Source organism: Eschrichtius robustus, chromosome 16 (assembly GCF_028021215.1).
Source record: "Eschrichtius robustus isolate mEscRob2 chromosome 16, mEscRob2.pri, whole genome shotgun sequence".
In the NCBI taxonomy this organism is placed as follows: domain Eukaryota; kingdom Metazoa; phylum Chordata; class Mammalia; order Artiodactyla; family Eschrichtiidae; genus Eschrichtius; species Eschrichtius robustus.
This window is the reverse complement of record NC_090839.1, coordinates 69610768-69637883: the sequence shown is the minus strand read 5'-3', so window position 1 is coordinate 69637883 and position 27116 is coordinate 69610768. Positions and strand designations below refer to the sequence as shown.

The 27116-nt window shown below is 40.2% G+C and overlaps 1 protein-coding gene across 2 annotated transcripts; it reads left to right on the top strand.

Annotated features, from left to right (window-relative positions):
• The first annotated feature begins 1837 nt into the window (after positions 1 to 1837).
• GDE1 (glycerophosphodiester phosphodiesterase 1) lies at positions 1838 to 26174 on the top strand. 2 transcript variants are annotated; one of them, XM_068565563.1, is made up of 6 exons: positions 1838 to 2246; positions 9929 to 10104; positions 11927 to 12032; positions 15214 to 15306; positions 24057 to 24268; positions 25543 to 26174. In XM_068565563.1, exons 1-6 carry the CDS (start codon positions 1986 to 1988, stop codon positions 25688 to 25690), a joined length of 996 nt encoding a protein of 331 aa, XP_068421664.1. In that variant the 5' UTR covers positions 1838 to 1985; the 3' UTR covers positions 25691 to 26174. The 2 variants fall into 2 exon arrangements, with proteins under 2 accessions (XP_068421664.1, XP_068421665.1); XM_068565564.1 differs by lacking the exon at positions 15214 to 15306.
• Positions 26175 to 27116: the final 942 nt, after the last annotated feature.

Sequence of the window (27116 nt, the reverse complement as noted above, 5' to 3'; positions counted from 1 at the left end):
GAGGTGCTTTGCGCGCCTGGGTCCGCGTCTAGGCCCAGCGATGGAGGGCGTTGTACTTGCGGGAGGCGCGGTGCAAGCTGGGAGGCGTAGTCTTCACTGCCAACTCATAAATCTTATTTCATTAAGAACGCTCCTCAGGTCTGAAGCCCTCTGAAATATTCCTTGAAACTGCTATTTTTCACTTACCTGTATAGAGGTAACTTCTTTCTGTATAATCGTTGTAATACATACAACGGTCACCAAAATTTTTTTCTCTGTAAATAAAAAATTACTGAACCCTAGATGCCAACTCTAAGCTTCAACACATCCATACCCGCTTGCAAATCAGTGGGAAAATAGCTCCAAGGAGGGTAGTTAACAGGTTCAAGATGGCAGGAAAAGCTCAGAATGTTTTGCCAAAGTTCTCTATCGAAATATGTTACCAGCTTTTCGTCAACTGAAAAAAAAAAAAAAGCACAACGTAAGAGTTGTGAGTTAAGTTTTATTTGGGGCAAAATGAGGGCTATAGCCCAGGAGACAGCATTTCAGATAGTTCTGAGAAACTGCTCTGAAGAGGTAGGGGGGAAGGCCAGTATTATATATGGTTTTAGTGAAGGAGGATCCGTGCAATCAAGCACACATTTTGGCAGAGGCTTGCTGCTAGTCACAAGAGCAGATGTCCCTGCTAACGATTTTAGTGCCTTCCTAGATATGAGGAGATGCAAGAATTGGGCTCATAAAATCTTCCGAGAATATCTAACTATCTCCCTGAACTCCTTTCAGGGTCTGTTGAAGGTCAGTGGCTGCAGTGGCTAGTAACTTAATCCTTGTAGAGGCAGATGGCAACTGCCAATTTTTTGTTGGCATTTCCAAAATATGATTTAGCAGCTAGCCACTTTCCATTTCCTAAATCGGCCTTACCTTCTGCCTCTCTTACCGACCCTCTTTCCCGTGCCTATTTTTTCATATGTAAAATAAGATTTTCAAAAGTGCCTATCACAAGGTCGGTTGCGAGGAACAACTGAGATAATTCTTGCAGTGCCTTGTACAGAAGCCCCATCATTAGCCCTGAGTAGGAGGAGAAGGTTAGAAGGAGTAGCAGTGGAAAATTCATGGCATAAAACTGGGGTGTCATGATGTCAGCCCTGAATCTGCCATTTCATTGACTCCGCTCAAGTCCTTTCACTTCTCCTGGCCTCAGTTTCTTCATCTATAAAATGAGGGCATTATTAAAATCCCTTCCAGCTTTATAATCCGATTATGCCTCCTTTGCTATGTTCTTTCATTCCCTCAGAATCTGAAAAAATCCTTCTAAAGTCGACTGAATTCAGTTTCCTGAGGTAATACCCAACCGAGCCTGTTGTGAGAATAACAGACACAGCAGTTGCAGTCACGGAACCTGGAGCATGGTTATGTGCTCTATAAATGTTAACTGTACTCTCTAACACTATTATTTTGCCCCACGAGAATGTAAGCCCCATGAGAGCAGGGATCCTGTCGGTCGTTGTCCTGAGCATCCGGAGTGCTGTTCGCATACCTTGAATTGAATGAATAAATAGTGTAAGCGTCCTGCCCCCTTCAAAGTTCCCTGGGCAGTTTCCTTGACGGCAAAATGGAGTCATTAAGATCCTGTCCAGTCCTACGACCTTAAGACTGCTGTCATATCCCTCGCCTTGCTTCTAGAGTTTGAAAGCCCCGGTGGAAGTCCGGACTACAGAATAACGCAAAACTTTGGAACGTACTTTGGAACGCCAGCCGGGAGCTCGGACCAGCCTCCGTTGCCTTGGCAGCTGCTACGCCCCGAGCTCTGGAGATCCTCGGCCTTGATTGGCTGGACCTCGGGCTCCTTCTACGGAAGTAGCCGCGGCCGCCATTGTGCGGCGCTGGTCCACTTAAAGGGTGACAGCTGCGGTCCGCGCTTTGGGCTGTCGTCGTAGCTTCTTGGTCTCCTGTCCGCGGAGCCCGGCGGGACCGGGACTCCCGTCCGTGCCGGTGCGGGCGCCGGCATGTGGCTCTGGGAGGAACAGGGGGGCCTCATGGGCCCCTTCTCCTTCCTGATGCTGGTGCTGCTGCTGGTGACGCGCAGTCCCTTCAATGCCTGCCTTTTCACCGGCAGCCTCTACCTCCTGCTGCGCCTCTTCAGCTTTGAGCCGGTGCCCTCCCTCAGGACCATGCAGGTGCTCAGGCCCCGGGACCGCGTCTCCGCCATCGCCCACCGCGGCGGCAGCCACGACGCGCCCGAGAACACGCTGGCGGCCATTCGGCAGGTGAGTCCTCCACTCCTCCCGCCCCTGCGCGCCTCCTGGGAGCTTGGACTTATACCTGTCCTTCCGAAGGTTCCCCAGCCTTTTCATGATAGCCTTACCACTTCCCCATTTGTCCACAAGGAATACATTCAAGTGACCCTCGATCCCTCTGAATTCCGGAAAATCTCCAAGTATTTATAGAACACTGCAAATACTTAACATATTTGCTATGTGCCAGGTACTGAGGATGGTCATGAACAAGACAGAAAGGGTACCTGCTTTCACAGAGCTTGCATTGGAGTAGGGGAGACAGGTCTTAAACAAACATAAGGTACTTTAAGAAAGCGATGAGTGCAATGAAGAAATAGGGTTACCGAATAAGGAATGACGGGAGGGTCATTTTAGACAGAAATCCTATCTGAAGAAGTGACCTTTGAACTGAGACCGGGATTATGAGGAGCCCACCATGGATCTGGGGGAAAAGTGCTCCAGGAAAAGGGAACAGCAAGTGCAAAGGTCCTGAGGTGGGAATGATATTGGAATCCTCATGTAACAGAATAGACAGTATATGGCCTGACTTCAAGGGACAAAGCAAAGGCTGGTGTGTGAATGAAGTAGGAAATGTGGCCAGGTTAAGTAGAGTCTTGGTCAGTGGTTAGCTAACATATTCTAAATGGATCACCTTCACAGTGGCTGTCTTTACTTGTCCTCCAAATTATCCAAGTCATCTCCTTATCACCTTTCCCCATGGTCAGACAACACTAGCAGCGGGACTCCTGATAATTTCTGCCTCCCCTTTTCACAAGGCTCTCTTGGCAGTCTCTGGACTTCATCATAATAACAGCTTGCATAGTGAGAGAGCTTTGCAGTTGTCTAGGCACTTTTGCGTATGTGGAAATATATCTGATCCTCTCATTTCCCTGAAACATTATTTTAACATTAAGTGGGTAGGAAAACTGGCTCAAACACACACAGCTCCTTTTCGAATTCAGCCTTCTGATTACAAGTCCCAGTGCTCTTTGACATAGATTAGAATGTTTTCCAGGATGTAAAATTTGGACTGACTGTCCTTTCTTTGTCCAGCTAGGGACAGACAGTATTGTGTAATGAACAAGTTACTTAAGCGCTCTGTGTCCCAGTCAGAGTCATGGGTAGGATGTAGCAAGCAAGGCACCCTAGGGTGCCGCTCCTTACTCTAGTCCCAGCTCTGACCTTAAGTTTCCTCACCTGTAAAATGGGAATAATGTTAATATCCACCTAATCGGTTGTGATTCGATGAAATAGGCTACCTCACATTAAATGAGGAAGTATGTATGCGAAATACACATATACATATAGTGTGTCATATCCTGTTGTGTTGCAAGGGAATTATAGCTAAACTCCATTCATGTCTTGTATGTTTAGGTTGAACATGTCTTTAATATATGTAATTATGATAAATAACATTGCGCCAAGCTGATTCCTGGTTTTAAGAGGAAATGAGATGTAATTTAGCTTGTTCAAATACAAGGTCATTATCAGTGAACATTTTAGCCATGACAGAATTTAGCTGCAGAAAACAAGGTCACGTCCTCCCTCTTGACTTCAAAAGAAATATGTAGTTTACTTCCTTCAAAGTTTGGTTTTTGTCCTTTTCTTCTTCGCTTTGCTTGTTTGCAGCTCATAATTGATATTCTTAAACATTCTATTATGTAAAAAGTCAGGGAAGACATTCTGACAGTGGTAGAATTTCTGGTAGATTATAGAATAGATAGAGAAGGAAAAACTTGAGAGAGGTGAAATGAATGCATTCCAAAAACAGAGTCACGATTATAAACAGTGACAGAAGCATGAAGTCAAACCCACAGTCCACTCCACAGAGGGGCCAGAGTGCAGCTTTAAAAGTATAATTCAGATTATATCCTGCCCATATTTAAAACCCTGCAGTGGTTTTTCTGTTGCAATTAGGTAAAATCAAAACACCTTTCCATTTTGGACCTTTCTCAAAGCCCCAACTATCTCTGTTTAAACCACCTTGGGTGTTTGTTAATGATGCTTTTGGCTTCATGTAATAGAGAATATAACTTAAAAGTATTTCAAACAGTAAGGGGACTATCTCACATAGCAAGAGGTGTGTGTGGGAGAGGTGACTTCCAGGATGGTTTATTCAGCTGTTCAATTTGTGATTGTGGAGGACACCGTTTCTACTGATCTATCTGCTCTGCCACCTGCAGCATATTTACTAGCCCTCATTGTAGTTGCCAGGTGGCCATTGCAGCCCCAGGAGTCACATTCTTACATATCAGCATCCAGCCTCAAGAAAAGGCTCTACTCCCTCTTCCGTAAGTCTTTCCCAGAAGTCAGTCAGTCTCTCTCACTCTCTCTGACAGACACACATGGAGGGGTTGAGAATAGTCCACTTACAGCAGAGGAGAAAGCTGAACACTGGGGAAAGAACAGCTCTCTACCAGCAGGGAAGAAGAAAGGGAATAGATCTGGGTAGGCAATCAATACTTTGTGGCTCCTTCCTACCTTGTGGCCTTTGTATTATATTTGCCATTTCTTCTACTTAGAAAACTCTTCCCCTGGATCTTTGTATTGTTGACTCCCTTTTATCACTAAGGTCTCGGCTCAAATGTCATATTCTTAAAGAGGCCTTCCCTGATTGCCTTGTCTAGTGACCCCCACCTGCCTTAACTTTCACATTACCCTATACTTTCTTTTTCAAACATTTATCACTATCATAATACATGTAACATGTGTATAGTCTGTTTCTCCCCACTAAAGTGTAAGATCCATGTTCCTTTCTTGCTCACCACTCTCTCCTCACTGCTTAGAACAGTGCCTGATACATAGTAGACACTCAATAAATATTTGTTGGAAGAATTGTGATGTACAAATAGGCAATAAGCCCATCAGAAAAGATACTCAACATTATCAGCCATCAGGAAAATGCAGTTCAAAACCGCAGTGAAATACCACTTCATACCCACTAGGACAGCTATAATCAAAAAGACAGACAGAAGTATTGGCAAGATTATGCAGCAGTTGGAACCTTCATACACTGATGGTGGGAAACTAGTCTGGCGGTTCCTCAGAAGGTTAAATATAGGACTTCCCTGGTGGCGCAGTGGTTAAGAATCCACCTGCCAATGCAGGGGACACGGGTTCGAGCCCTGGTCCGGGAAGATCGCGGAGCAACTAAGCCCATGCGCCACAACTGCTGAGCCTGTGCTCTAGAGCCCGCGAGCCACAACTACTGAAGCCCACCCGTCTAGAGCCCGTGCTCCACAACAAGAGAAGCCACCGCAATGAGAAGCCTGTACGCCGCAACTAGAGAAAGCCCACGCGCAGCAATGAGGACCCAACACAGCCAAAAATTAATTAATTAATTAATTAATTTTTTAGAAAAAGGTTAAATATAGAATTACCATCTGAAGCAGCAATTTCACTCCTAGGTATATACTCAAAAGAATTGAAAACATGCATCACGCAAAAACTTGAACAGGAATGTTCATAGCATTATTCATAATAGCCAAAAAGTGGAAACAACAGAAATGTCCATCAGCTGATGAAAGGATAAATAAAATGTGATATAGCCACACAATGGAATATTATTTAGCAAGAAAAATGAATGAAGTCCCCATACATGTTATAACATGAATGAACCTTGAAAACAGTATGCTAAGTAAAAGAAGCTAGTCACAGAAGACTGCATATTATATAATTCTATTAAATAAAATGTCTCAAATAGGCAAAGCCATAGAGAAAGAAGTAGATTAGTAGTTGCCAGGGACTAGGAGGGTTGGAGAGAGAAGTGGGGACTGACTGCTAATGGGTATGGGGTTTCTTTTTGGGGCGATGAAGATGTTCAGAAAACGACTGTAGTGATGGTTGCACAACTGCAAATATGCTAAAAACCATTGAACTGTATACTTTAAATGGATGAACTTTATGGTATGTGAATAGTATGTCAAAAGCCATATAAGTATAATGACTTTATTAAAGCAGACACTTTTTAAGTCAACTTTGTCAAAGTATAATTTACATACAATAAAAGATACATTTTCAGTATACAGTTTGATGAGTTTTGATAAATATTTACACCTGGGTAGCCAGCACCTCAATCCATTTCCATCACCCTAGAATGTTCCTTTGTGTTCTCTTTGGAGTCAACCCCTACTCTTGCCTCTGCCCCAAGGCAATCATTGATCTGATTTCTATAACTATACTACACTATACTATTCTATTACTAAACTATTAGTATAGTTTCAAACTAACATCTTAAGTAAAGTTTTAATAAATTACAGTATTTATGTAGACTAGTTTATGTGAAGTGTGTATGTTTAGAAGAAAAATACTATTATAAGAAACTTCTTGAAATAAGAGTATGAAGTACATACTAATATATGAATCAGATTCAGGGGTTTATCTTTTTGCCTCTACATAAAAGTATTGGGAAAGAAAGTTGAATGCAGTCATTAGAAGATCTGGTCTAAGAAGCTCTAGTATGGTGATTCTTTTATAGAACTTTTGTTTTTGGCCTTAATAAACTACACAGAAAAGACAAATAAATGAACTCATTACCTTTAGTATTCTTGCTAAAATACAGTGTCTCACCATTGTTATTTTTTGTTTTGTAGCCAAGTAAAAATGGCCCTAATGGATGAAAGTATAATTGAACCGAATTACTAGCATCAAGTAATAAGGTTAACATTTGTATTACAATGAGAGAGATGCACTGTGAATACTGGAAATGTGATCTTGTTTTATGTTATAAAATATATAACCCATGTTGATTTACCGGTGCATTATTAAACTTAGAAAAGATATACCTTTTAATCTTATAAAAAGATGTACCTTTTAATCAGTGTAAATGTAAGCATTACATCTTATGTGATGACTTTTTCACTGAGGCATAAGTGTTTTTCTAGTCATAATAGGTTACTTATATTGAGTGCCACCTCTGAGCCAGGCACCAAGCTTGGTGATTTACATACATTATTTCTAAATCCTCACAACTCTTAAGATCATTAAAGAAGTATCATCATAAAAATGATGAAACGGAGGCTAGAGTAATATTTGTAATTAGATGACATAGCCAGTTAGTGATGGAATTGGAGTTTTTAGAGGGGGAAATCTTGGTCATATATGTGAAAATCAAACTTTGAAGCCTAGAAGAAAATAGTTGTTTATAAGTGGAGGTAAGAAAGGATTTAAATAAGATAGACAAATCTCCACCTATAAAGGACATAATTAATAAATTTGACTATTTTACAGTTAAAAACATGTTAAAAAACACAATAACAATGGCTAATGTTAGCCAGACTCATCAAGAAAAATAGGGAGAGGACTCAAATCAATATAATCAGAAATGAAAAAGGGGAAGTTACAACAGACACCGCAGAAATACGAAGCATCCTAAGAGACTACTACAAGCAACTTTATGCCAATAAAATGGACAACTTGGAAGAAATGGACAAATTCTTAGAAAGGTATAACCTTCCAAGACTGACCCAGGAAGAAACAGAAAATATGAACAGACCAATCACAAGCAATGAAATTGAAACTGTGATTAAAAATCTTCCAACAAACAAAAGTCCAGGACCAGATGGCTTCACAGGTGAATTCTATCAAACATTTAGAGAAGAGCTAACACCTATCCTTCTCAAACTCTTCCAAAAAATTGCAGAGGAAGGAACACTCCCAAACTCATTCTATGAGGCCACCATCACCCTGATACCAAAACCGGACAAAGACACTACAAAGAAAGAAAATTACAGACCGATATCACTGATGAATATAGATGCAAAAATCCTCAACAAAATACTGGCAAACAGAATCCAACAACACATTAAAACGATCATACACCACGATCAAGTGGGATTTATCCCAGGGATGCAAGGATTCTTCAATATACGCAAATCAATCAATGTGATACACCATGTTAACAAACTGAAGAAGAAAAACCATATGATCATCTCAATAGATGCAGAAAAAGCTTTTGACAAAATTCACATTTTTTTTTTTAACTTATGTACTGCAAATTGTTTATTTTTTTGTTAGCTGAACCTTTGTTGTTCCTTCGTTTCATATCGAGGAAAACACTGCCAAATCCAATATCATGAAAAAAAAAAAAAAAAAACAATGGCTAATGTTTATTGAATGCTTATTATGCACTAGTACAGTGCTGTATGTTGTTTACGGGTACTTAAGTGTGTAGTAAATATATAAAGACCTGTAAGGGAATGATATAGAAATAATGCACATCCACTTGGCAGTTGCCTCTGGAGAAGAAGGGAGGAGGATTTTAGCTGTATCTGTAGTGTGATAGTAAAGTCATGTGTAAAGTCATGTGGTTGAGAGTGTAGCCTCTACCACGTCCTAGTTTGTGTAACCCAGAGCAAGTTTCTTAATCACTGTCAGTTTCCTCTTCTGAAAATGAGCATGTTAATAGTACCTCCTGAAGGGTTGTGAGGATCAAATGAGTTAATACATTTAAAGCAGTTAGAATAGTGCCTGACAAATATAAAAGGCTCAATAAATAATATAGCTATTATTGTTTTAGGGCAGCAAGAGATTGAAGCAAATATGGCAAAATGTTAACATCCGTTAAGTCTTTTTTTTGCTGTATACTACTATGTATGTTTGCAATGTATGTTTGCATAATTTAAAAAAAAAATTAACTTTAAAGTCTTGATCATAATGAGTGTTTCATGTCTTCATTGTGACAAAGAAGCCAAGGAAGCAAATGTTGGATAGTGTGTCTCAGAGGAGCATGGCCCCTCAAACTTTATGTTCATGTTCTCTTTTTAGATAAATTCTTGCATGCCTTATCGGGCTTACCAGCTTGTTGGCCAACAGCCAGTGCTGCTCACATAAACAAAATCTAGTGTCCTCTAGAAGCAGTCTTGGTGTTTCTGCTCTAGAGGATGGAATTAAACCAGCAGAAACCTGACTCGTCCTGTTTATGCCAAGGTAGTGCAATATCCAACTAATCAACAAACACAGGGGAATCATCAGAGATACTGCACCAAAGAGAGTGTAGGTAAACAGTGAAATGTGACTAAATATTTGTAATTGTAAGCCATTAATGGTCTGTATAGTTAAAGCAACCAGAGAAAACAAATTCCAGAAGTCTCCCCATCTGCCACTCTGAGAGTGAGAAAAGTGGGGAAATTGAAGTTTTTAAGGAATCCGTAAGGGTGGACCCTGAAGTAAGGTTAACATCCATGGAAAAGAGGTTGGGTTGCTCTTTGGTATAGGAAGGGAATAGAATCAGTAAGAGAAACTATCTACTTAGCCAGCCCTGTTGGTCGTCTTTTTTTTTTTTTTTTTTTTTAAACAGATTATTTTTTTTTTTTAATTAATTTATTTATGGCTGTGTTGGGTCTTCATTTCTGTGCGAGGGCTTTCTCTAGTTGCGGCAAGCGGGGTCCGCTCTTCATCGCGGTGCGCGGGCCTCTCACTATCGCGGCCTCTCTTGTTGCGGAGCACAGGCTCCAGACGCGCAGGCTCAGTAGTTGTGGCTCACGGGCCCAGTTGCTCCGCGGCATGTGGGATCTTCCCAGACCAGGGCCCGAACCCATGTCTCCTGCATTGGCAGGCAGATTCTCAACCACTGCGCCACCAGGGAAGCCCCCCTGTTGGTCACCTTTAGTGTTTAGATTACAAAATGACATCTGTGGCCACGTGACATTAATATCGTTGGTGTTTTTGTTAAGGCAGCTAAGAATGGAGCAACAGGCGTGGAGTTGGACCTTGAGTTTACTTCTGATGGGATTCCTGTCTTAATGCACGATAGCACGGTAGATAGGACAACTGATGGCACCGGTCGATTGTGTGATTTGACATTTGAACAAATTAGGAAGCTTAATCCTGCAGCAAATCACAGATTAAGGTAAGTGGTGTATTGTCACCTAAACATATCTTTCAACTTGTGTTGGACATCACAGAAAGACACTGGCACCTTCTAATTACATCTTCTGCTCCAGAAGAGTTGTTTTGTTGTGTTTTGTTTTCAGCTATATACAGGTTTCCCAAGTAATTGGCAGGTGCCAGGAACAACAGAAATGTGGCATGAATGTTTTTCATCTTTTCCCACTGAGGCCAAATTTGGCTTCAGAATTATTCTCAAGACAGTACTCTAACGTGACAATTACTTTGTACTGTCATATAAATTTATATATGTATGTGTGGGGTGTGTGTGTGTGTATGTATATCAGAGCTAATCGTATAAGATGTTCCAGAAGAAAAGGGTTCTATGATCAAATAAGATCAAACACTATACTTTAGACGTTCCCCTTGGGGATAAACAGTTCACGTCAATCAATTCTTGCCTTTAACTTAATGTTTCTCAAATGTATATGACCACAGAACCCATGCCCTTCCCACCATTAACAACTATAAACACCTTGGAATTGGTATCTGGGTAATATACTTTGGAATGTGGTTATTTAAATCCCTCTCCTCTTGTCTTTGTAATACCGAAAAATGTGTTCTTACTGTAATTCATGTCGTATCAATTCTCTGGTCAATTTATTTGACCCAGTGATTAAACTGTAGTCCTCCCTAAAAGATGATTCAGACTTTATTTTCCTAGGAACTGAAAGAAATTAAAAGTCAGCCAGAGGAAGTCATACTTTAGAAAGAATATTGATAACACTTGAAAGTTCTGAGTCCAAGCTGCTGGAATTGCTCTCTGCTGTTACAGATATTTCATTGCTCAGCTGTAGGCAAGGGGAAGGCTGGTTTTAATATTACAGTGACATTGTAGCTAATAAGATGTCAAATTCAAAGTCAACACTTAATGCAAAAAATGCTTAGGGTCAGCATCACCCTTAAAATACTTGAAGAAGGCATGATATTGGAGCCAATATGCATCTTAATGTCTTTAACCCAAGCAGTCTTTGTTCCATAGTTGAAAGGTTGCATTTTCTTTGCTTAAATACCAAATAATTGGCTTGTGTTTAGAGACCATGTTGTTGGAAAAGAAGGAAAAATTTCTCTCAGTGGGGTAAAATGCTCATCCTGAGAGGGGAGCATGGCAACTAAGACTAGCCAGAGGAATAGCAAATTCATGTCTCTGATTCCCAGGGAATAGTCACTGAATAGAGTGGCTGGCAGAATTTGCTGTACTATTTATCTTTATCTTTTTTAAAACCAAGATCTTAGAGTTGAATTAATACCATTGAATTAGCGTAAGTTAAGTCATGTAGAGTGAAATTTTGTTATTTGAGAAAAGCTGATTTCTTATGGGTCAGGCACTTAACTTTCCTTTTCTTTTTCAGAAACTTATGTATTAGAAAATTATTTATTTTAACCAGTTGCACTTAAATGCACAACCATACAGTTAACAGATGTATATATAGCTAGGAATTTCTCCTGCATAAGGTTCTATTAGGGAAAGTACAATCTTAAGTCTGAGTTCTCCAAAGATGGCATATACTCTGCCCTTTAGTGAGTAGAGTTACTAATTATATTATAAATCCAGTGACTGCCTAAAAAATAAATGATTTTTGTTGTTGCTGTTTTGTGGCCAAGAATATCTTTAATTTGGTTTAAGAACATATTATCCTTGGACGTTGGTATGGTTGGAGAAAGGAAGTTGGGGAAAACACTCTTTTCCTTTGGTTGGGAGACATTTTTCAAATGTCTGTTTCACTAAACTTTTATCTTTTCCTTGTTCCTACAATGTACTATTCCTTTTCCCTCTCTTATAGGAATGATTTCCCTGATGAAAAGATTCCTACCCTGAGAGAAGCTGTTGCAGAGTGCCTAGACCATAACCTCACGATCTTCTTTGATGTCAAAGGCCATGCAAATATGGTACAGTTTATACCATAAACTTTACCACTTTGGAAAAGACAGCTTTATTTAAGTGCTAGTTTGTTCCAAAATTAACTATATATTTTATTTTTTATATTCTTAAATTATTTTTACAAATTATATTTGCTTAATGGAAGTTTACAGTGCAAAAATCCACATCTTCAAGGAAACAGTAAATTATGGAACCTTTTTAACCTTTTAACCTTTGATGGAACCATTTAACAATTCCCAGTATTCGACAATTAGCACAGAATAGAAGAGTCAGGTTTCTTTTATTTGCATAAAACATTTACAAAAGATATTAAATAAACAGTAAAGAGGCACTTCTTGAACAGACCATTTAAGTAACCTCATAAAAAGGGCTCCAGGAGTTGGATACAAGACCAGTTACATCTGGCTGATAAGAGTCTTAGACAACTCTGGACTGAATTTAAAGAAAACTCCTATATTTAAAGCTTCTGATAGCTAAGAGGATATTTGTCTTCTATAAGGATTTATCCCTTTTGTATGATTTCTATCCCTTATGTATAGTTTTGTTATTCTATGACTTGAGTAGTTATACTTTTATTTATTATAATTTCTTAAAATATGTATTACATTCTTTTTTTTTTTTGTATTACATTCTTAAATAAGATTTTGCTTAAATTTTAGAGCATTTACTCATAAAAACACATTATTGCAGTGGAAATCAATGGTAAAATATGGTTCAGATTACATTTGTTCTCATAACCAGCTTTTCAAGTACGAATACATTTTTCAAGTACAAATGTAGTTGTACAGCTTGGGTATTTTCCCCCAGCAATAATTATAATCAGTAATGGCCATCTACTGATGGAGAGTTCTGATGATACCAACTTTTTTTTTAATTAGCCCAGGATATTGTTGAAACCAGTTGTTAAAACCTGAAATATGAGCCTCTAACTTAAGTACAATAAACTCCCATTTTTGAAGAAAGAGGAGAATGGTGCTCTGGCTAATTTATTATTCTGGTAAACTGATAGTTCTATATGTCTAGGTTTTCCAGTCAGTCTGCATCAGAATCACCAGGAATACATATTAAAAATACAGATTCCTAGGCCATTCCACCCAGAGATTAAATCTTAAAAAATGGCCAGGGTCATGGGGTCAAGTAACAAGATTTTTAATGAGCACCTCGGGTTTTATTGAGGATAACAGCCCATGTTTGGGAACCTTGATAGGCCCTACATTTTACGCATGGTGTACTGATCTTCATGATTATTTTCTTAGAATAAAGAGGGGTGAGGGAGGGGAAGAAATTTTTTTTTTTTCCAGCTATTTGAGCTTTCTGGTTGGGTGTTCACAGATGGTTTGGGAAGCATTGGGCAGAACACAGTGATCTAATTCACCAAAATGGGAGCATAGGGACTTCCCTGGTGGCACAGTGGTTAGGAATCCGCCTGTCAATGCAGGGGACACGGGTTTGAGATCTAGTCTAAGAAGATCCCACATGCCACGGAACAACTAAGCCCATGCACCACAACTACTGAGCCTGCGCGCTAGAGCCCACGAGCCACAACTACTGAGCCCGCATGCCACAACTACTGAAGCCCGCACGCCTGGAGCCCATGCTCTGCAACAAAGAGAAGCCACAGCAATGAGAAGCCCGTGCACTGCAATGAAGAGTAGCTCCCACTTGCCGCAACTAGAGAAAGCCCGCGTGCAGCAACGAAAACCCAGAGCAGCCAAAAAATAAATTAATTAATTAATTTTAAAAATGGGAGTATAAAGGAACAAGTGTTGGCATTAAATTGGAGACGGTAGAATACAGGAGCCAAGATCACGGGCTTTGGAGATTGTGATTAAACTCTCACCTACTACAGTGTAACCTTAACCTTGATAAGCTTCTGTTTCCTTATGGGCAAAATGGGAACAATGTAAGAAATGACCACATAGGGTTGTTGTGAGAATCAGATAAAGAATGTAGATGAAGCATCACACATGGTGCGTGTTAGTTCACAGCAAGAAAACAACTTCGGCTCTATAGCTCACACTCTGTCATATTAGTGAAGGGAAGCATGACATGAATAATTTCTGTGTTCTTTTTTATTTTGGGGAATGCATTTAGTTGCTTATATGTGGTTATAGGTTATGTGTGACTTTCCAAAAATTAGGGGTACTTCAAGAATTATGATGTAGCAACATTACATTCCACCTAACGTCTGGTCATCTCTGTTGTTAGCTGCTACTGTGGCTCAGTGGCCAAATCTGTTGATTCACTAGAGGTTACAAAATATCAGTATTTTAATTCTACCATTTCTTCTTCATTTGGTAGCTGGTCTACTGCAAAAAGAAACCTCTGCTCTTCTTGGGAAGAGTTGGGAGACTCTTCCCAGTTTCTCCCTTGTCCCATGGCTTCTCCCTCCATGTTGATGATGGATGATGTTTCCTCTCAGTCGCCTAGACAGAGAAAATCTACCCTTTCTAGTTTGCAGACTGGTTGACTCCCACTTCAGCTAGGAAAGGCAGAGGGAGATAGAGTTGTGGGTATAAAAGGACCTTTCCTAGTGGCTAAACTAGAGTATAAGGAAAAGATTTTAAAATTTTGCTTCCAACCTCCACTGGCCTGTAGTCTGCCATACTTTTCCAAAGTATGACAAAAGGAGGTGAGCCTCTCAACAAAGTAGTAAAGCAGCAGTACCCCAGCTTCTTCCTTATCTGCTGATGTGAGTTTAAAATGCATCCTAGTGGATAATGCAACCTACCAATACTCCTTTGAACACCCCCATATATTAGTAAACTTCTGATTTACTTAATAGAGTTGTACTTATATATAGTAGTTACTGGTTGGGACTACATTTTTTTTTTTAAGTGTTTTTTATAAATTTATTTATTTATTTATTTATTTTTTTTTTGGCTGTGTTGGGTCTTTGTTCCTCTGCGAGGGCTTTCTCTAGTTGCGGCGAGCGGGGGCCACTCTTCATCGCGGTGCGCGGGCCTCTCACTATCGCGGCCTCTCTTGTTGCGGAGCACAGGCTCCAGACGCTCAGGCTCAGTAGTTGTGGCTCATGGGCCTAGTTGCTCCGCGGCATGTGGGATCCTCCCAGACCAGGGCTCGATCCCGTGTCCCCTGCATTGGCAGGCAGATTCTCAACCACTGTGCCACCAGGGAAGCCCGGGACTACATTTTAATAGATTTTAAATACATGAATCTCTTTTACAGGCTACTGATGCTCTAAAGAAAGTATATATGGAGTTTCCTCACCTATACAATAATAGTATTGTCTGCTCTTTCTTGCCAGAAGTTATCTATAAGGTAAAATTCTGGATTTTTGTTGTATATAATATTATGTTAGTTGGTGGTAATAATAGCAGTGAGCTAAATAAGCATAAGATAGATGCCCGTTAAATTGAACTGAATCAATTAAGAAACTTCTCTTTTTTTTTTGAATTTTATTATTATTTTTTATACAGCAGGTTCTTATTAGTTATCTATTTTATACATATTAGTGTATAGATGTCAATCCCAATCTCCCAATTCATCCCACCACCACCACCACGCCGCACCCCGCCCCCTTTCCCCCCTTGGTGTCCATACGTTTGTTCTCTGCATCTGTGAAGAGACTCCTCTTTTAAATTAACAAAAATTCAGGAAGAGGAAAGTACTCGTACCCCATTTTAAAATACCATGATTCCTTTTTAGCTCCTTCTTTCATGTTGTTTATAGGCTCATTCACATTACTTTGGTAACATTCTCAGAACAGAATGAATTATATATTTCTATGTCTCACTAAGTAACAGCAGAATATACCTTTTTAAAAAATAAGTCTTATAGTGAATTTAAAATATGCATAATTTGAAATATGCAAATACATAGATACTACAGCAAGCCCTCCTTTAACCATAATCCAGCTTGTTTCATCCATAACCCCATTTATCCCCAGGGTTATTTTTTTTTAATAGATCTTTATTGGAGTATAATTGCTTCACAATACTATGTTAGTTTCTGTTGCACAACAAAGCGAATCAGCCATATGCATACACATGTCCCCATATCCCCTCCCTCTTGAGCCTCCCTCCCATCCTCCCTATCCCACCCCTCTAGGTCATCTCAAAACACCAAGGCAATCTCCCTGTGCTATGCTGCTGCTTCCCACCAGCCAACTATTTTACATTCGGTAGTGTATATACGTCAATGCTACTCTCACTTCACCCCAGCTTCACCCTCCCACCCCATGTCCTCAAGTCCATTCTCTATGTCTACCTCTTTATTCCTGTCCTGCAACTAGGTTCATCAGTATCTTTTTTTTTTTTTTGAATTCCATGTATGTGCGTTGGCATACGGTATTTGTTCTTCTCTTTCTGATTTATTCACTCTGTATGACAGACTCTAGGTCCATCCACCTCACTACAAATAACTCAATTTCGTTTCTTTTTTATGGCTGAGTAATATTGCATTGTATATATGTGCCACATCTTCTTTATCCATTCATCTGTCGATGGACATTTAGGTTAGTTCCATGTCCTGGCTATTGTAAACAGTGCTGCAATGAACATTGTGGTACATGTCTCTTTTTTTTTTTATTTTTTTTATTTATTTATTTTTGGCTGTGTCGGGTCTTTGTTTCTGTGCGAGGGCTTTCTCTAGTTGTGGCGAGCGGGGGCCACTCTTCATCGCGGTGAGCGGGCCTCTCACTATCGCGGCCTCTCTTGTTGCGGAGCACAGGCTCCAGACATGCAGGCTCAGTCGTTGTGGCTCACGGGCCCAGTTGCTCCGCAGCATGTGGGATCTTCCCAGACCAGGGCTCGAACCGGTGTCCCCTGCATTGGCAGGCAGATTCTCAACCATTGCGCCACCAGGGAAGCCCCACATGTCTCTTTTTGAATTATGGTTTTCTCAGGGTATATGCCCAGTAGTGGGATTGCTGGGTCATATGGTAGTTCTATTTTTAGTTTTTTAAGAAACCTCCATACTGTTTTCCACGGTGGTTGTATCAATTTACATTCCCACCAACAGTGCAGGAGGGTTCCCTTTTCACCACACCCTTTCCAGCATTTATTGTTTCTAGATTTTTTGATAATGGCCATTCTGACCGGCATGAGGTGAAACCTCATGGTAGTTCTGATTTGCATTTCTCTAATAATTAGTGATGTTGAGCATCTTTTCATTTGCCTCTTGGCCATCTGTATGTCTTCCTTGGTGAAATGTCTATTTAGGTCTTCCACCCATTTTTTAACTGGATTGTTTGTTTTTTTGATATTGAGCTCCGTGAACTGTTTGTATATTTTGGAGATTAATCCTTTGTTGTTTCATTTGCAAATATTTCCTCCCATTCTGAGGGTTGTCTTTTGTCTTGTTTATGGTTTCCTTTGCTGTGCAAAAGCTTTTAAGTTTAATTAAGTCCCATTTGTTTATTTTTGTTTTTATTTCTGTTACTCTAGGAGATGGGTCAAAAAAGATCTTGCTGGTTTATGTCAAAGAGTGTTTTTCCTATGTTTTCCTCTAAGTTTTATAGTGTCTGGTCTTACATTTAAGTCTTTAATCCATTTGGAGTTTATTTTTGTGTATGGTGTTAGGTAGTGTTCTAATTTCATTCTTTTACATGTAGCTGTCCAGTTTCCCCAGCACCACATATTGAAGAGGCTATCTTTTCTCCATTGTATATTCTTGCTTCCTTTGTCATAAATTAGGTGCCCATATGTGCATGGGTTTATCTCTGGGCATTCTATCTTACACCATTGATCTATATTTCTGTTTTTGAGCCAGTACCATGCTGTCTTGATTACTGTAGCTTTGTGGTATAGTTTGAAGTCGGGGAACCTGATTCCTCCAACTCCGTTTTTCTTTCTCAAGATTGCTTTGGCTATTCGGCTATTCCTTTGGCTATTTGTCTTTTGTGTTTCCATACGAATTGTAAAATTTTTTGTTCTAATTCGTGAAGAATGCCATTGGTAGTTTGATTGGGATTGCATTGAATCTGTAGATTGCTTTGGATAGTATAGTCATTTTCACAATATTGATTCTTCCAATCCAAGAACATGGTATATTTTTCCATCTAATTATGTCATCTTTGATTTCTTTCATTAGTGTTTTATAGTTTTCTGAGTACAAGTCTTTTGCCTCCTTAGGCAGGTTTATTCCTAGGTATTTTATTATTTTTGTTGCAATGGTAAATGGAAGTGTTTACTTCATTTCTCTTTCTGATTTTTCATTGTTGATGTATAGAAATGCCAGAGATTTCTGTGCATTAATTTTGTATCCTGCAACCTTACCAAATTCATTGATTAGTTCTAGTAGTTTTCTGGTGGCATCTTTAGGATTTTCTATGTACAGTATCATGTCATCGGCACACAGTGACAGTTTTACTTCTTCTTTTCCAATTTGTATTCCTTTTATTTCTTTTTCTTCTCTGATTGCTGTGGCTAGGACTTCCAAAACTATGTTGAATAAGCATGGCAAGAGTGGACATCCTTGTCTTGTTTCTGATCCTAAAGGAAATGCTTTCAGTTTTTCACCATTGAGTATGATGCTTGCTGTGGGTTTGTCATATACGGCCTTTATTATGATGAGGTAGGTTCCCTCTGTGCCCATTTTCTGGAGAGTTTTTATCATAAATGGGTGTTGAATTTTGTCAAAAGCTTTTTCTGCATCTATTGAGATGATCATATGGTTTTTGTTCCTTAATTTGTTAATGTGGTGTGTCTCATTGATTGATTTGCATATATTGAAGAATCCTTGCCTCCCTGGGATAAATCCCACTCCACCATGGTGTATGATCCTTTTAATGTGTTGTTGGATTCTGTTTGCTAGTACTTTGTTCATGATATTTGCATCTATGTTCATCAGTGATATTGGGCTATAATATTCTTTTTGTGTGATATCTTTTTCTGGTTTTGGTATCAGGGTGATGGTGGCTTCGTTGAATGAATTTGGGAGTGTTTCTCCCTCTGCAATTTTTTGGAAGTGTTTGAAAAGGATCGGTGTTAGCTCTTCTCTAAATGTTTGATAGAATTCGCTTGTGAAGCCATCTGGTCCTGGACTTTTGTTTGTTGGAAGATTTTTAATTATGGTTTCAATTTCATTACTTTTGATAGGTCTGTTTATATTTTCTAATTCTTCCTGGTTCAGTCTTGGAAGCTTATACCTTTCCAAGAATTTGTCCATTTCTTCGTGGTTGTCCATTTTGTTGGTGTATAGTTGTTTGTAGTAGTCTCTTATAATCCTTTGTATTTCTGCAGTGTCAGTTGTGATTTCTCCTTTTTCATTTCTAATTTTATTGATTTGCGTCCTCTCCCTTTTTTTCTTGATGAGTCTGGCTAAGGGTTTATCAATTTTGTTTATCTTCTCAAAGAGCCAGCTCTTAGTTTTATTGATCTTTGCTATTGTTTTCTTCATTTCTATTTCATTTATTTCTGCTTTGATCTTTATGATTTCTTTCCTTCTACTGACTTTGGGTTTTCTTTGTTCTTCTTTCTCTAGTTGTTTTAAGTGTAGGGTTAGATTGTTTATTTGAGATTTTTCTTTTTTCTTGAGGTGAGATTGAATTGCTGTAAACTTCCCTCTTAGAACTGCTTTTGCTGTGTCCCATAGGTTTTGGGTCATCATGTTTTCGCTGTCATTTGTTTCTATGTATCTTTTTATTTCTTCTTTGATTTCTTCAGTGATCTCTTGGTTATTTAGTAGTGCACTGTTTAGCCTCCATGTATTTGTGTTTTTTACAGTTTTTTTCCTGTAATTGATTTCCAATCTCATAACGTTGTGGTCAGAAAAGATGCTTGATACGATTTCAATTTTCTTAAATTTTCCAAGGCTTGATTTGTGACCCAAGATGTGATCTATCCTGGAGAATGTTCCATGTGCACTTGAGAAGAAAGTGTATTCTGCCACTTTTGGGTGGAATGTTCTATAAATATCAATTAGATCTATCTGGTCTATTGTTTCATTTAAAGCTTGTGTTTCCTTATTTATTTTCTGTTTGGATGATCTGTCCATTGGTGTAAGTGGGGTGTTAAAGACCTCCACTATGATTGTGTTACTGTCGATTTCTCCTTTCATGGTTGTTAGCATTTGCCTTATATATTGAGGTGCTCCTATGTTGGGTGCATAAACATGTATAATGGTTATATCTTCTTCTTGGATTGATCCCTTGATCATTATGTGGTGTCGCTCCTTATCTCTTGTAACAGTCTTTATCTTAAAGTCTATTTTATCTGATACGAGTATTGCTACTCCAGCTTTCTTTTGATTTCCATCTGCATGGAATATCTTTTTCCATCCCTTCACTTTCAGTCTGTATGTATCCCTAGGTCTGAAGTGGTCTCTTGTAGACAGGATATATATGGATCTTGTTTTTGTATCCATTCAGCCAGTCTGTGTCTTTTGGTTGGGGCATTTAATCCATTTTCATTCAAGGTTGTTATCAATATGTATGTTCCTATTACCATTTTCTTAATTGTTTTGGGTTTGTTTTTGTGGGTGTTCTTCTTCTGTTGTGTTTCCTGCCTAGAGAAGTTTCTTTAGCATTTGTTGTAAAGCTGGTTTGGTGGTGCTGAATTCTCTTAGCTTTTGCTTGTCTGAAAAGCTTTTGACTTCTCCATCGAATCTGAATGAGATCCTTGCTGGGTAGAGTAACCTTGGTTGTAGGTTTTTCTCTTTCATCACTTTAAGTATATCCTGCTACTCCCTTCTGGCCTGCAGAGTTTCTGTTGAAAAATCAGCTGATAACCTTTTGGGGATTCCTTTGTATGTTATTTTTTGTTTTTCCCTTGCTGCTTTTAATATTTTTCCTTTGAATTTAATTTTTGTTAGTTTGATTAATATGTGTCCTGGTGTGTTTTTCCTAGCGTTTATCCTGTATGGGACTCTCTGTGCTTCCTGGACTTGGATGACTATTTCCTTTCCCATATTAGGGAATTTTTTGACTATAATCTCTTCAAATATTTTCTCCGACCCTTTCTTTTTCTCTTCTTCTTCTGGGACCCCTATAACTCAAATTTGGTACATTTAGTGTTGTCCCAGAGGTCTCTGAGATTGTCTTCAATTCTTTTCATTCTTTTTTCTTTATTCTGCTCCTTGGCAGCTATTTCCACCTTTTTGTCTTCCAGCTCACTTATTCGTTCTTCTGCCTCAGTTATTCTGTTATTGATTCCTTCTAGTGTATTTTTCATTTCAGTTATTGTGTTGTTCATCTCTGTTTGTTTGTTCTTTAGTTCTTCTAGATCTTTGTTAAACATTTCTGGTATTTTCTCAATCCGTGCCTCCATTCTGAGTTTCTGGATCATCTTTACTATCATTACTCTGAATTCTTTTCCTAGTAGGTTACCTATTTTCTCTTCATTTATTTGGTCTCGTAGGTTTTTACCTTGCTCCTTCATCTGTGACGTATTTTTTTGCCGTCTCATTTTTTTTTCTTTTTTTAATGAGTGGGATTGTGTTCCTGTCTTACTGGTTGTTTGGCCTGAGCCTTCCAACACTGGAGTTTGTAGGCTATTGGGTAGAGTTGGGTGTTGGTGCTGAGATGAGGAACTCTGTTAGACCTCACTCTGATGAATATTCCCTGGAGTCTGAGGTTCTCTGTTAGTCCAGTGGTTCGGACTCGGAGCTCCCACTGCAGGAGCTTCAGCCCAACCCCGGGCTTGTGAACCAAGATCCTGTGAGCCACGTGGGGGGTGCAAAAAAAAAAAAAAAAAAAAAGAGAGAGAACAATAACAAAGTAAAAAATAAAATTAGACTAGGAAACTAACAGATACATTAGAAAGAATATAAAAATAAAAATATAGATGAATCAACAACCGGAAGGTACATCAGTACCACAATGCTAAAAAAGAGGAGGGAAAATAAAAAAGGGAAAATAAAAAAAAAAAAAAGGCTGGGAGGAAGGCCTTGGCTGTGGAGAGTAGGACCTAAGCAAGGGTGAGGTTTGGGTGGTGGGCGGGGCCTATGCTCAGGACCCACAGGGCTGGAAAAGGCCCTGGGGGCTGTGGGGGGTGGGGCTTAGGGTCAAGGAACAGAAGGGACCCAGGCGTGCCCCCCACCCCTGGTCTCAGAGGGAAGGGGACCTCACCTGGGAGCCCAGCAGGCTTCCTGGGCTTGAGTGGGTGGGGCAGACGCCCTCCTCTCCTCTCCTGGTCCTCTGGTCTGGGAGGGTCCCTCCCGCCTGCCTCTCCTGATCTCCCTGACCTCCCTCCTATGCCCCCAAGGACCCATGCGGCCTGGAGGGGGCTTTGGAGGTCAGGGGATCAGCTTGGGAGCTCAGCAGGCTCCCCAGCCTGAGTGGGCTGGTCGATCACCCTCCGCTCCTCTCCCCTCCTCCTGGAAGGCCCCTCCTGCCTACATCTCCTGATCTCCCCGGCCTCAGGGGCGCTGATCCTGTCTGGCCTCCACTTCTCCTCCCCTCTCAGTCCCCCTATATCCTACCGGTTCACTTTGGGGTTCCTTCCGTCTCCTTGGGCGTCAGAGTCCCCCACCAGCAGCCGGCAGGCGCCCTAGTTGTGGGGAGAAGCTAACTCCGCATCTTCCCACACTGCCATCTTGACTCCGCCTCCTCCCCAGGGTTATTTTGAAGCAGATTCCAGACATCATATCATTTTATCCATGAAAATTGCCTTAAGTATCTTTAAAAAGTGATTCCTTTTTTTTTTTTTTAACATAACCACAATACCATTATCCCATCTAAAACCATTAACAAGAAGTCCTTAAGATCATCAAATATCCAATGTATAAATCCCCCTTGTCATGTATTTATTGAAGAAACCAGGTTGTTTTGTAGAGTTTATTTACCGAAGTCTGGATTTTGCTAATTATGCCCTGGTACAATTTAACACATTCATCTCCTCTGTATATTTCCTATAAATTGGTAGTGAGAGCTGAAGGCTTGATCGATTAGGTTCAATTATTCTTGGTAAGATAATTTCTTAGGTAAGGGTCTTCTACCATCAGGGGGTGCATAATGTCAGGTTGTCTCGTCGAGTTGTCAGCAGCTGTTATTGATGCCAGTGGCCAGCTCTGGCAATTTACTAGGAGTTTTATTTTTATTTTTAATATTTATTTATTTATCTATTTATTTGGCTGCGCCAGATCTTTAGTTGCAGCATGTGGGATTGAGTTCCCTGACCAGGGATCGAACCCGGGCCCCCTGCATTGGGAATGCGGAGTCTTAGCCGCTGGACCACCAGGGAAGTCCCTACTAGAGGTTTTAAAGTGTCAATATTCTAAGTCTATCGTTTCTTCTTCGTGTATTAGCTAGATGGAATACTTCTATAAAGAGGATCTCTCATCTACTATTTAGCTACCCAGTAGGCAAATAAATGCTTAATCCTGTCCTTTATTTACCAGTTTCTAAAATAATGAGTTGGTTCTTCAACAGTGACCAACACAGCATGTATTTAAAAATTTGCAGTAAGGGTGGAGCCTGCTGGGATATAAACTGTCATTGAGATGAATAGTGTCCTGGGGCTTCTAGACATTTGGATCAGTGTTTCCCAAACTTCCTTGACCAGAGGCCTTTAAAATGTGTGATACCTTTTCCAGAGGACCATAGAGCACAGACTAAGAGAATTCCGTCCATATCCCCCATTTGTCCGTTGCTCTGTCCTCGTCCCTGCCCCCACTTCTCTCCCCATTTCCCCGCCCCCCACAACTTTTTTTCAGCCGTTTTCTCTAACAAGGATCAAAAGCTAACCAGCCCATCTTGAAATGATCATGGTTCCATCCTCATTGTGTTCTAATTGTCTCTGGCCATAATTTAAATCAATATCCAATTGAAAGTTACTCTTTGTGACATTATTAAAATTTGACCCTGAGGTTATAATGTTCTCATTTTAAAGATAGTATTGCAGTTCTTTTAGGATTGTGGAGGAAGTGTTCTCATTTATACTATATATTAAATGCTTTACATTCAACACATTATTTTCTCAAAGGGTTTATGATGGAGTATTTATTTAGTAGACATGGGGGGCAGCATACCTCCTTGTACAGACTGAGTACATTGGCTAAATCTAACGAACAAATGAGAGGTATTGGCCTTAAGATATGATAATTGCTTTATTTTCCAAAATTCCTTTCAGATGAGACAAGCAGATCAGAATGTAGTAACAGCTTTAATTCACAGACCTTGGAGCCTTAGCCATACAGGAGATGGGAAACCACGCTTTGATACTTTCTGGAAACAGTCCATGTTTGTGGCATTGGACATTTTGCTCGATTGGAGTATGCATAATATCTTGTGGTACTTGTGTGGAATTTCAGCTTTCCTCATACAAAAGGATTTTGTATCTCCGTAAGTTGGAAGATTTTTTTTATCTTCTGATACATTTCCTGAATGTTCTTCTTGAAAAGGGAGGATTAACAGTGGACACCTGTATTGGTTCCCACCCACGAAGCCCACCATGCCTTTATTAAGTTGAAATGCCACTAGCTTCTTAGGTGGGAAGAGTTTAGGCATATTTCACTGTTTCCAAAACAAGTTGATCAAATATTCTTGGGTTTTAGTGCATTTTAAAGAAAAAGTAAACGTGCCAAACTATGACGACAGAGACAGAGACAGAGAGATTGTATTTCCTTGTGATTGGCTCCCTTTAAAAACCAACATAGGATCCAGGGCAGAACCACAATGAAGATGTCTTGTGGGCACCTACCTCATCTATCCCAACTTTTCTCCTGCTCCCCTATATATTACAGGCTCTACTCCATTGCATCCAAGAAACTTTCCATTCCCTAACCTGCTAGCAATCTCTGAATCTTTATTTTGGCAATTTTATAGCTGTGTATTTCAGGTGGTTACAGTTCTAAGTTTCATATTATTTCAGGCATGTGTGCATTCAGTTCAATAAATATTTGTTGTATGCCTGCAGTATTGCAAGGTACTGTATTAAGAAGCTGAGATGCTGTGGTAAAGAAAGAAAGCCACAGTCTGCCCTCATGGAGTTTATAGTCAAGTGGAAGAGATAGATGCTAATCAAATAAAGATCCAATAAACATAAAATTAGAGCTAAGATAAATGCTGTATAAGAGAGAACAGTGCACATATACTGTTTAATTTGTCCTAGTCAAGGGAGTCAGGGAAAACATCCCCAAGGAAGTAACAGCTGAGCTAAGATCTGAAGGGTGCATAGGAAATGAGGTGTTTGGGGGTGGAGGTCCAAGTCAGAGGGGAAGACACGTGCAAAAGTGCTGTGGCAGAAAGGGGCCTGGTTCTTTCAAGGAACTGCAAGAAAGATCAGTACGCACACAGAGTACAGCACAGAAAAGAAAGGGGGAATGTGGCGTAAGATGAGGCCAAAGAGACAGGTGGGCCTAGGCTAGGTACAGCCTCCGGTAGGGGTTCGGGGTGGGGGGGTCTTCAGCAAGTGGCTGAAGCGTTTAAAGCCACAGCGGCGTGGAGGAGGTGCTCATGCTGGGTTTGGAACACCCTCTGGCTGCAGTGCGGAGGCCAGTTAAGAGGCTCTTTCTGGGGGCTGTTAGTACTTAGTGAACACCATATTTAGTGGCCATTGTAGATTCCTGAGACAATTGGCATTATTCTAACAAGGTTGGTTTTTCCTCTTTCTCCAGGGACTACTTGAAGAAGTGGTCAGCTAAAGGCATTCAGGTTGTTGCTTGGACTGTTAATACTTTCGATGAAAAAAGTTACTATGAATCCCATCTTGGTTCCAGCTATATCACTGACAGCATGTTGGAAGACTGCACACCTCAGTTCTAGGCTTTTCCCCCAGGGAGGAAACACAGGTACAGAAACTGCCTGCTGGCCTCATGGAGGAATATCAATATACCCAAGCCCCTGGGGGATCAAGTGGCTCACACAAGCAGTAGTCGGTTACTGGGTATTTACCTGAACCAGAGCAAAACCCAGTGTTGCCACCTTGCTCCATGGAATGCCTGAGTTCAAAACCGATGCTCTTGAAAGTCTGGGTCTGCAAAAAGGCACAACACTCCTGCCCCGACCTAGCTGAGGCACACACTGAAACCCAGTGAAGATAAGCACAGATTGAATTGTGCAATTTGGGGGTGCAGTTGCAAATGCATGGGAAATGCATGATCCCTCAGAGTTGACGTTTTAAAACTTGACACACTTACATAATTTTACTTATTTAAAATATTTGTATCCAGCTATGTTATCAATGTACTGTAGACATCAAACTTGTGACCATACTAATAAAATCATTAAAAGGAGCACTAAGGGAAAACCATGTACCAAGCATCATATCCTAAGACATAAAGAATTTAAGGGAGCTGCTGCTTCCAATCCAGTGCCCAGGGCCCCTGGTGAGACATTGGTGTGAAGCAAAGAAAATGGTAAGGAGGTCTTGATATCAGTCTGAGGGATTGTTTATGGTATCTAGAAATAAGAGCTACAAACCACTAGGGGGCAGAGTTGTACCCTTTCAAGCTGCTCTACAGCAGATGATCACAGAAAATTAGAGCTGGAAGAAACTTCCGGGAACATCTAGGCTTAGCCTCATTTTACAAATGAGAAAACTAAAATCTGTGGAAGGGAAGGGTCTTCCCAGAAATGACAGCTGTGACATAGAGCCTGATCTCATGATAAAATTTCTTGTTTACTATTTAGCAGGAACTTCAGTGGTTTAACATGCATTAGTTTAATTAACCCTCACAAAAATCTTAGAGAGATATTGATCTCTTTTTACGGATAAGGAAACAGAGGTACTGCAAGGTTAAAGTCACTTACCCAAGGTCTCAAATTCCTTGGTGTAACTGGTATTCAAGTCCAGGTCAGTCGGTTCAGAGAACCACTCACCTTGTCTGCCTTTATAACGTAGAGCCCTTGATTCCCAGCTCTGCTTTTTCCCATGTGAGCTTCCAGGGGTCTTATTGTGAACTTAAGTGGCATCATTTAAAATGAAGTTGAGTCTTCAAAAAATTGCAAAGCTCGCTCTCCCCTCTAGCTGCCCCACACCCCCACCATTCAGCCCTATCTGGCCTTGATCACAGGCCCACAGCTTAGTCATGACTTCCCTCCTGGATCCTCATGGGTCACCGGCCTCACAGGTGTAGCAGCTCGGCCACCAGCCCACACAGCTGGATGGTGGTGAGAAGCAGACTGATTTTTGCTATAGTTAGTGTTGGCAGGAGGACAATAAATGAGGCTTGGGATGTTTACAAATGAA

What these genes read in the sequence shown, in the direction of transcription:
- GDE1 (XM_068565563.1), top strand. Translation starts at nt 1,986, where the DNA reads ATGTGGCTCTGGGAGGAACAGGGGGGCCTCATGGGCCCCTTCTCCTTC. An exon ending in CGCTGGCGGCCATTCGGCAG is followed by an intron (nt 2,247 to 9,928) that starts GTGAGTCCTCCA and finishes GTTTTTGTTAAG; the next exon opens with GCAGCTAAGAATGGAGCAAC. An exon ending in TGCCAGAAGTTATCTATAAG is followed by an intron (nt 15,307 to 24,056) that starts GTAAAATTCTGG and finishes AATTCCTTTCAG; the next exon opens with ATGAGACAAGCAGATCAGAA.